Source organism: Pinus tabuliformis, chromosome 6 (assembly GCF_031772625.1).
Source record: "Pinus tabuliformis cultivar Carrire ecotype Pingquan chromosome 6, CPIR1, whole genome shotgun sequence".
In the NCBI taxonomy this organism is placed as follows: Eukaryota; Viridiplantae; Streptophyta; class Pinopsida; order Pinales; family Pinaceae; genus Pinus; species Pinus tabuliformis.
In genome coordinates, this window is record NC_142292.1 from 1838391438 (window position 1) to 1838402642 (window position 11205).

General features: G+C 35.3%; 1 protein-coding gene across 9 annotated transcripts; it reads left to right on the forward strand.

Moving 5' to 3' along the window:
* The first annotated feature begins 3648 nt into the window (after positions 1–3648).
* LOC149266356 (uncharacterized) lies at positions 3649–10256 on the forward strand. Of its 9 annotated transcripts, none has more exons than XM_089430411.1 (3): positions 3649–3950; positions 5126–5150; positions 9579–10256. In XM_089430411.1, the coding sequence occupies exon 3, from the start codon at positions 9586–9588 to the stop codon at positions 10243–10245; it is 660 nt and encodes a 219-aa protein (XP_089286537.1). In that variant the 5' UTR covers positions 3649–3950; positions 5126–5150; positions 9579–9585; the 3' UTR covers positions 10246–10256. The 9 variants fall into 9 exon arrangements, with proteins under 9 accessions (XP_089286537.1, XP_089286524.1, XP_089286529.1 ...); XM_089430398.1 differs by lacking the exon at positions 5126–5150 and adding an exon at positions 7523–7613; XM_089430403.1 differs by lacking the exon at positions 5126–5150 and adding an exon at positions 7523–7613 and having other exon boundaries at positions 3649–3915.
* The last annotated feature ends 949 nt before the right edge of the window (positions 10257–11205 follow it).

The following is an 11205-nucleotide window of genomic DNA, read 5'->3' on the forward strand; positions in this document are numbered from 1 at the left end:
AGACATTTTGGGGGGTTGATTTCAGAGGGGAACGCCTTACGGCGTAAATATATCAATTGTGGGTGATGCTGATAATTTTTTTAAATAGTTAATGATAAAGAAAAGAGTAAATCTTTATTTATTCATTTATTTTAATTATTTATATAATTGTAAAATTAACTAGCATTTGCACCAGATGTTGCAAAGGAAACGCCGTAAGGCATAAATTGAAAAATACAAATACAACAAAAGAATACTTTGATAAAGAATAAAAATATATTGAATGCTCAAATCAATGCCCCATTAACTGGAAGCATTTAGTAGACATATCTATCAACATTAGGATTATACACAATGATCAAGAAATTTCCCATATACAAACAACAACTTCCACAACAACCTTTTGTCACATCCACATTTTAAGAAATGCCTTGGAACGTGATCGGAATCTTCCATATTGCCTTTTTCATTATGCAGATAAATCTTCCATATTGCTATTTTCATCATGAATATTGTTAGTTCATTGTTGTAAAGTGTTAGTGTGTTAAATTCAATACTATAAGTTCGACAAGCGAAAAACATTCCTCAATTAGCATAATATACATTTTTCTCTCACCGTGTATTTTTCAGTCAAAGAGCACAAGTAACATATTAACATGTATTTTCCCTTCATTATTTTCATCATAGAGCCAAGAAATCTACGCCTTATCTATAAAGTAACAAAAACATTTTGAAATAAGTTTAATATTTCAAGCCAGTGTCTAACCTATAAAGTAACAAAAACTTTTTGAAATAAATTTAATATTTTAAGCAATTGACTAACCTACTTTAATAATTGAAAAATTCTCAAAGATGAATTATACTCCATAATAAGGGAGCCAACATTGGAGCCCATACTTTCACTAAAACCAAAAGAAACACAACCACTTGTTAAGAAGAAATTCAAGTAATAATAATAAAACAAAAATAATAAACATTAAAGTATCAAATGGTATTTCCAACACACAAGTATAAATATACATGCTCTATGTCCATTGTTAAATTAAATGGGTGTGGAGAAAATTAGTAGAGAACCCAAAATTGTATTTCTAATTAGGAGGGGTGGAGAAATAGTTTTTCTAGAGAATATTTTATGTTTATTTTAAGAGGGATGGACATACTTACACATTGCCTTCATAGTGGGTTGTAGAATGAGTCTTTTTGAGATTTTAAATTTTGTAATTTTTATAGGTTTTTCTAGAGAATATTTTATTTTTATTTTAAGAGGGATAAACATACTTACACATTGCCTTCACACTCGGTTGTAGAATGAGTCTCTCCGCTTAATAACATTAGTTTTTGAGATTTTAAAATTTGTAATCTTTATAAGTTATAATTTCAACTGTTACTAATGTGTTATAATAGAACATATTATTAAGACTACATGAGTTATATCTAATTATTTCGAGTTATGATAACTTTTAAATTCTTTTTTATTTTAATATGGTGAATGGGTAACTAATTGTATCAAACTTGGTGGCTACCACTACAACACTAAGAATATAGCCAACAACCCATAAGTCAGATATATCAAGAATTGACTTAGCAAAAGTCTACTCCTTGAGCCTTATCACAATAGGCCAAAGATGTCCATCCATAAGATTTAAAACTAAATGGAGAAAATTAACATCACATTGGGCCAACTGTTGGATTGGATCATCACACCACGGAAAAACCATAAAATACTAAATTTTAATTAATAAAGTTTATATAAATTAAAATAATTTCGCTGATCTTCAACCAATGATGATACAAACAAATCAATGGAATTAAAAAATATATTCAGACATCTGTAGGGCAACTGTGTGAATCAGGAAATCGAAACTCCAGCGAAGCCATCACTACTGTCTGCGAAGGGTTTCGAGCGGGTAATCTCTCCAGCATGAGATAAACAGGGAGTTCAACCAACACATGCAATCTTAATTGATTAAAATTCCAATTATAATGATCTGATCCAACGACACAATTTCTTTTAATCGTCTAACATATCAGATCAATGGTTGAAAATAGGACACGGTGGCATATAAGGGAGTTCTTCCCAGAGGGAAACGCCTTACGGCGTAATTAATGTATAGTATTTTTATTTTTATTTATAATAAATTTATTATAAATTATTTGCTAATTGATATTGAATATAGTCATATTAATTTATATTTATGAATATGTAATGAGTTTACTATTTTTATTTTAGAATAACTATTTTATTTGAAATAATACATTGATGATATATAACAAAACAAACTTTCATGTTAGTGAACTTAGGTTGTGAATCTATTTCTATATATTAAAAAAAATGAACTTATAGCTTTCCTCGATATTTATGAATATGTAACGAGTGTATTTTTTTTATTTAAGGAAAACTATACTATTTGAAATAATATGTTAATATGTTAATGATAAATAAGAAAACAAATTTTCACACTTATTAACAACTTAGATTGTAAATCTATTTTCATATAACTTAAAAAACACTCAAAAGTAACCAAAAATAATTTTAAACCTTTTTATAAAATCAAAATAATATTTTTAAAATAATAAATATCTTAACCTCCATCATACAACATAATTCATATGATACCCACCTTAAACTTAATTACAAACTTTTATAACACTTTCCAATGTGAATTTATTTTCATGCATATTAAGAAAAAACTCAAAACTAATCGCAAACAATTTTAAACTTTCTTATAGAATCAAAATAATGGACTCTTATAACATTTTGAAGATAGTCAATATCCTAACCTCTTTCACATGACATAGTCCATTTGATATCCACCTCAAACTTAATTACAGACTTTCACAACTCTTTAGGATGTGAATATATTTCCATACATCTTTCAAAATACTTGTAACTAATTAAAAAATAATTTTAAAACCTTTTTATAAAATCAAAATAATTGAATCTTAATATTTTTGAAAATAGTCATATCTTAATCTCCATTATATATAGTTATTGTGATATTCTTTTCAAACTTTTTTTCTCAAGGTGGGAAAACCTATTAGTGGTCAAACAAGCATTGAGGATAGTCAATGTGGCATCGCCGACTCATTATTTTTATTCAAGGAAAATCAGTGTGGCTGACTCATTACTTTTATTTAAGGAAAACCACGCTACTTGGAATAACCTGCTAATGGTCCATAATGGGGCAGGTTTTCACTCCAGCGAGATGCCTCTTAACTCTTAGCCAAATAGAAGTAGTTTTAGGGCATACTCTCAAACTTAATTAGTTGGTTCAAAACATCGACCAAATCCATAATGTGAAAGAAAGAAAAAAATTATTTTAATGTCCACGAGGTTAAAAGTAACCTATGGGACAGATTGCTTCTTCATTTGCTTGATGTATTCAGACATTTTCCTACGAGGCTTCAAAGTAAATGCTCCTAACATCTCGACAAACCTCTCGCTAAATAAATTATTCCAAAAGCTAATTGCCAACCTATATACGTAATATAAATCACAAAAATCTTGAATTTAATACTAAAATATTAATAAAAAATTATTTTCAAAATAAAAATATAATATCGCCATAACTGGTCCTAAAATATTAATAAAAAATTATTTTCAAAATAAAAATATAATATCGCCATAACTGGTCCAAACTTTAATATAAGCAGTGAGGCATTTCTCTTTGAAATGAACTCACTCTTTGAAATGAACTGACCTAAGTGACCTAAGTGAATGAACTGACCTAAGTGAACTAAGTGGACCGCGTAAAGTTGTGCACCGTGTAAAGTTGTGAGATGAACTGAACTTCAACTTCTCCTTCAACCATTCAGCCGGCGATTCAGCCGTGCTAGCAACCACCAAACCAGCGCCTTCGTTAGATCACCACGGACTTCAACCGGCGATTCAGCCGTGCTAGCAACCAGCTCCTCTGGCTTTTTAATTTCTTCGAGGTTTCTACGGTTTCTGGCTTTTTAATCTCTTCGAGGTTTCTACTGTTTGTTCAACTGAAGGTGCTTTTTAATTTCTTCGAGGTTTCCACTGTTTTTTGAAGAGGAGGTTAAGGTATGCTTGGACCTTGGTTAACTGTTATAAATTTTTACAGAAGAATTTATAAGAATAGATAGATGGGTTCTATTTTGTGTTGGAATTTTAGGATAGATCAGTGGTTTTGTGATGGCTGAGTAGGTTTAAATGTACAGAGATTGGAATTTTAGGCTATATAAGTGGTTTTGTTAGGTTTTTTTGAGGGGTTTCTGTCGATTTTATTTTCTGTAATGGTCCGCTGCATAAGGGGGTTGGGTTTTTATTAGGTCTGTGTATCATAGGGCTTGTTCTGCGACTACCATACTGTTATAAATTTTTACAGAAGAATTTATAAGAATAGATAGATGGGTTCTATTTTGTGTTGGAATTTTAGGCTAGATCAGTGGTTTTGTGATTGTTGAGTAGGTTTAAATGTACACAGTTCGGAATTTTAGGCTATATAAGTAGGTTTTGTTAGGGTTTTTGAGGGGTTTCTGTCGATTTTATTTTCTGAATGGTCCGCTGCATAAGGGGGTTGGGTTTTTATTCACGGCTGTGTATCATAGGGTTTGTTCTGCTACTGCCATACTGTATAAATTTTTACAGAAGAATTTATAAGAATAGATAGATGGGTTCTATTTTGTGTTGGAATTTTAGGCTAGATCAGTGGTTTTGTGATGGTTGAGTAGGTTTAAATGTACAAAGTTTGGAATTCTAGGCTATATAAGTGGTTTTGTTAGGGTTTTTGAGGGGTTTCTGTCGATTTTATTTTCTGTAATGGTCCGCTGCATAAGGGGGTTGGATTTTTATTCACGGCTGTGTATCATAGGGTTTGTTCTGCGACTGCCATACTTTTCATTAATGTTGTGTAATGGCTTTCTGCATGTTTTGCAATGTTTGATGAGATGTTAAACAATTAAAACAATATTGGGCGTTAGATCACCACCGACTCCTCCTACTTAATCGTAAACCGACTCGGTATTCCTTTGCTTTTCAACTTCTTCTTCAACCGTCTGCGTTCTTTTTCTTCAACAATAAATTCAACCAAACCAGCGCCTTCGTTAGATCACCACAGACTTCAACAGGCGATTCAGCCGTGCTAGCAACCAGCTCCTCTGGCTTTTTAATTTCTTCGAGGTTTCTACTGTTTCTTCAACTAAAGGTGCTTTTTAATTTCTTCGAGGTTTCCACTGTTTTTTAAAGAGGAGGTTCAGGTATGCTTGGACCTTGGTTAACTGTTATAAATTCTTACAGAAGAATTTATAAGAATATATAGATGGGTTCTATTTTGTGTTGGAATTTTAGGCTAGATCAGTGGTTTTGTGATGGTTGAGTAGGTTTAAATGTACAAAATTCGGAATTTTAGGCTAGATCAGTGGTTTTGTGATGGTTGAGTAGGTTTAAATGTACAAAATTCGGAATTTTAGGCTATATAAGTGGTTTTGTTAGGGTTTTTGATGAGTTTGCTAGACCAGTGGTTTTTTAATGGTTGAGAGTAGGTTTAAATGTGCAAAGATTGGAATTGAAAATAAAATTATGTTCAATAGTTAAAACTATGTAATCATCCTTATTCATCCAGAGGGCAACGGGGTTATTGGATGGTCCAGTGATAGTGATAATGTTGATAATGGCTCCCTTAAATCAAATTCAACAACAAATTTCATTCACCGTTGTTCTCTGCATATTCGATTTTGAAATGGTCCAACACTGTCTTATTCTTTAATTCCTGGCTCCAGAAAATTCTCATGAATTCTCCAAAATTATATCCTTTGAAGTTTGTACCGAGATGGATGCTGTTCATCAACCAAGGACGCTGCAGGGGCAATGAAGGCATCCTCCGAGCGGCCATAAAATGCAAGAATTGATATACGTGCAGCAGATGCATTCCTTACTGCTCGATGTTCCACACTTCTGAATCTACCATTGCTCACAACCTGACAAATTATTAGCATTAATAATAACATTGTCAAATTCCCATTGTTCACAACCTGATAAATTATTAGCATTAGCATTAGCGTTAACAATAACATTGTCAAATTTTCAGGAGCAAATAAAGTATTGGATCTGCTCTTGCTCTTGTTAAATACCTGCAGTTGATCTCCCATATTAACAACGAAAGCGTTGGGTATGGGTTCTACAGCAACCCACTTTCCAATTCTGAGTACTTGCAGTCTTGCAGACCACTGACCTCGCCTTGCATTAAAACAGTGATGCCACGCGCATCTGAATGGCGTGGTGTGTCAAGAGTAATATCCGGTTTCGGGCATGGAGGATAGTACATTATATCCATGAGTTGGGTGTGTTTTCCGAAGATTCTGTCCAAGTGACTGGAATCGAGCCCTAGAGCTTCAGAAACGGCAGCCAGCAGCCTTAAAATCAGAGCTCTCACCTTCATAGTGTAATTGCCTGTGATCTCTTTGTGTAAAAGCATATGCAAGATAAGTACTTGTTGTTGTTGCAATATCGTTCCTCCAGAGTTTGGACTTCTTTTATTTACCCTCTATTGAATCTGGCATGCTCGGTCTTCCATGGGCATTTCGAAGAATTCTTTGGCAATTTCCATCCTGCTTTTCATGGTTCCTTCTGGCACGCCATGGTTCACTATCTGCACTCACTTAGATCAACCAGAAGATATGTGGCCAATAGTACATACCCTCAGATATGAAACTTGAACCAGTCATTAGATCTTATTAACACATCAGACTGACATTAAAAATATAGGTTAAATAATCCTCCAACTCTGAAAGTAATACCCTCAAAAACTTCAGGAATAGAAAACTGATAAGAAATATGCTAGAATATCCATGGCAAGCTTAATTTGTAACATAGGGCCTTTTTGGTGTGCGTGGAGGATAATCCAGAGATATTAAAAGAAAAGCACTGGCAAGAGAAGGGGGATCAAAGTATGATGTACCTGGAAAAAGCCATCTTCCTCGCACGTATGGCGGATTTCTTCAACTACCCTTGTTCTGTTAGGGCCATCCAGGTCCTGGAGATCCACCACTGGAATGCTCTCAGAGTAAGACACCTCAGACAGGTGGGGGCGTTCACTGGGAGGCAGGATATATTTATCTTGAACTTGAAGATGATTTATTCCATTGGACAGCAGCTTTTCGACAGCATTCACATCCTAGGTCAGGACATCTTCCATTGTAGACGGCATATTTCTTTCTCGAGTGCTGTAAAATTGGCAGTGGCACCTACCTATTGCTGTGCAAAACTAAGCTTCGATTCGCACACCAGAAATAGGATATCGGATGATGGGCAAAAGAGGAGTGAACATTCAGATCTCTGCAAATGAATTGAAAAGACATCCTCATGTTAAAGTTTTCAATATACACTATACAGTTTTACTACTATTTTTTACTCACTTTCTTTTAATTTTCAGAATCGAAAGAGAGGATGAATTATGTTTAATAAATAGCAAAAGAATTTAAAAGAAGAATTATAAATTCTGATTATGTCGTTCAAATTCACGGCAAGAGCCAATTGGCATCATTTTCAATTTTCTGAATGTGCTATCCATGGCTGTAGCGGTGCACAAGTTAGCCCAAGCAGTGAAGATTTCACAAGAGTTGCAGGCTTTGGAAGACAAGTCAGAGTGGAAAATGAGAATCCTTACAAGGTCTGGGCCATTCCCATAATGTACAAAGTTCGGGATTTTAGGCTATATCAGTGGTTTTGTTAGGGTTTTTGAGGGGTTTCAGTGGATTTTATTTTTGTTATTTGCTTCTTTGGATTATTTCAAAGACCATGTAATAATCCTGTTGATGGTAGAGCTATATGCTGGTAACTGTCCCTGGGCTTGGTATTTGATGTTCTGTAAACTTGTCTGCTTTTTTATTTGGATCTCTGTTGCTCTCGATGAGCTCTTTGTTGATCTCTTTAATTGCAATCTGAATATGCACTATACGGTTTTATAATCTTATCGTTACGGTTTCTTCCGTAAGTGTTTTTAAAAATGACACGTTTCATGAAATAGTTTTGGTTTCTGATGTCACATAGACACCTTTTTTTGGTTCACCTATTCTGTAATGGTCCCCTGCATAAGGGGGTTGGGTTTTTATGTCAGGTCTCTGTATCATAGGGTTTGTTCTGCGACTGCCATACTTGTCATTAATGTTGTGTAATGGGTTTCTGCATGTTCTGTTTTGAATCGATACTTCTGTAATGGCTGGTTCTTCTGTTTGAGCACTAAATGTGAACATGCGTTCACATAAGGCACATGTCAAAGCATGTCAATGCTCTCGTACACGCAATTGGCCAATTAGTTGCCTAACGGTAGATAGGTTGGTGCTGTTTTTTGTTGTAATTTAGGCTAGATTAGTGGTTTTTTGATGGTTGAGAGTAGGTTTAAATGTGCAAAGATTGGAATTTTAGGCTATTTAAGTGGTTTTGTGGTTAGACCCATCTCCAGTGTCTCATGGCAACTCAAGCTCAAGCCTCAGCAAGCAACCATCAAGAGCATTCTGTGTCTTTCTCCACCCCCCGTTAAAATGCCACTCAGTTCCTGCTGCGTTAGCTCTTTTAAGTCATTCTCTTTCCTCTTCGTTTTCAATTACAAGCCCACCTTCAATCGCATAAAACACTCATACTCTGTCAGTCAATGTACACCCGATTCAATAACCCACAACTTCAACCCCTTTCAGATCACCTTCAAAAACTTGGGTATTTCTCAGTTGATATATGCACAGCACAAAAACAACATTCTCAAGGATGTGGGTAGGCAAACTCTATCAATGGCATCCATGCTCTTGTTCACCTCTCTGATTCAGCAAGTTCACTCTTAGTCTGAGGGGCTTTTCATAGAGCTAGCAAACCGGTGACCTTATCAATATCAGGATTGAATTTGATACAGGATTATTCTAGTTCGCTATATAATCTTGTGCCACAATTGCACAATCTTGATCTTGTAACTATTTAATAAACACTTTGATGCAATGGAGCCACTGAACCTCTTTAAGGCTTATTTCAACATTATGAGGATATGGACATGATATGAAAATTGCCTAGCCCACTGTGTAAAGTATGCCACAACTGAAAAACTGAACACTTGTAATCTTTAAAATAATCAGCTTGATTCCATGGAGCCACTGAACCTGTTAGCTCGACGTTATAAGGAATGGGCTTGTTATAGAAAATTGTCTAGTCCACGGCATAGTCTATGCCACGATTGATAAAGTGAGCATTCTTAATGTTGCAAATAATTAACTTGATTCAATGGAGCCAGTGAACCTGTTACCTCATCATTGTGAAGTTTGAACATGCTATAGAATTTGTCTGGTCCACTGTATAATCTGTCCTGCACTTGAAAAATTGGAGCATCCTAATGACATTGGAAATCCTACCTTACAGTCTAGTTGCATATCGATTTTACACCATAAGCAAAGTGACTTATTGAGTCAAATATTGCACTTGGCAACCATATTCTGTTAATTATTCCTGGATTGTTTAATTGTTTGTGCTCATTTCTTTTCATCTCTTTTGCTTTTCCTGTGGCTATTAGTTTAAAATGTAAATGGAGATTGGAACTTGAAGCTTGAATTTGTTGGAACTACTATCCTGAATTACTGTTAATTTTGATTTGCAGGATTGGTATGGCTGCAAATTGGTTATCAGGATTAACAATCGGAAATCGAACTGTAGACGCAGCGGATCAAGTATCAGCACATGTTAGAAACCAATGGCCTGTGGCCATATTTTGGGATATTGAGAATTGTCATGTTCCTGCTCAAGTAGTTGCAGAGGATGTGGCAAACAACATACTATTGGCTCTACAGCAGCGTCCTGAAATAAATGGAGCAGTGACCACCTTTAAAGCATATGGAGATTTTAATAATATCCCTCCAGGAGTCAGAGAGGGCTGTTTGAAGACAGGGGTAGAATTTATCTATGTTCCCACAAGCAAAAAGGATGCAGCAGAGAAAGCTATTTTAGTTGACATGGTCTTGTTTGCTCTTGATAATCTCCCTCCTTCTACTATCTTTTTAATTTCTGGTGATGTTGATTTTGCTCGTGCTTTGCACAAATTGGGGCAACGTGGTTACACAGTTGTGCTTGCTATTCCACCTGGAGTGAGAGTCTCTAAGGCACTTTACAATGCTGGGCGATTTGTGTGGGACTGGCGTAGCATTGCTCGCGGTGAGGACCCTTTGTCACCGCCACCTGAGTTGGCTTGTTATAGAGTTGGGTACTTCTCAAGTGAAGACTCAGATGTTCCAAATGATGAAGAGGCTAATGTCTATAAAGAAGTGTGACAGAATGGCTATATTGTTGGAACAAGTTCAACCCAGAGTTACACCTTGAATTCAATGGGCTTGTTATAGAAAATTGTCTAGTCCACGGCATAGTCTATGCCACGATTGATAAAGTGAGCATTCTTAATGTTGCAAATAATTGACTTGATTCAATGGAGCCAGTGAACCTGTTACCTCATCATTGTGAAGTTTGAACATGCTATAGAATTTGTCTGGTCCACTGTATAATCTGTCCTGCACTTGAAAAATTGGAGCATCCTAATGACATTGGAAATCCTACCTTACAGTCTAGTTGCATATCGATTTTACACCATAAGCAAAGTGACTTATTGAGTCAAATATTGCACTTGGCAACCATATTCTGTTAATTATTCCTGGATTGTTTAATTGTTTGTGCTCATTTCTTTTCATCTCTTTTGCTTTTCCTGTGGCTATTAGTTTAAAATGTAAATGGAGATTGGAACTTGAAGCTTGAATTTGTTGGAACTACTATCCTGAATTACTGTTAATTTTGATTTGCGGGATTGGTATGGCTGCAAATTGGTTATCAAATAATATAAGTTCTCTATCAGGATTAACAATTGGAAATCGAACTGTAGACGCAGCGGATCAAGTATCAACACAAGTTAGAAACCAATGGCCTGTGGCCATATTTTGGGATATTGAGAATTGTCATGTTCCTGCTCAAGTAGTTGCAGAGGATGTGGCAAACAACATACTATTGGCTCTACAGCAGCGTCCTGAAATAAATGGAGCAGTGACCACCTTTAAAGCATATGGAGATTTTAATAATATCCCTCCAGGAGTCAGAGAGGGCTGTTCGAAGACGGGTAGACTTTATCTATGTTCCCACAAGCAAAAAGGATGCAGCAGATAAAGCTATTTTAGTTGATATGGTCTTGTTTGCTCTTGATAATCTCCCTCCTACTATCTTTTTAATTTCTGGTGATGTTGATTTTG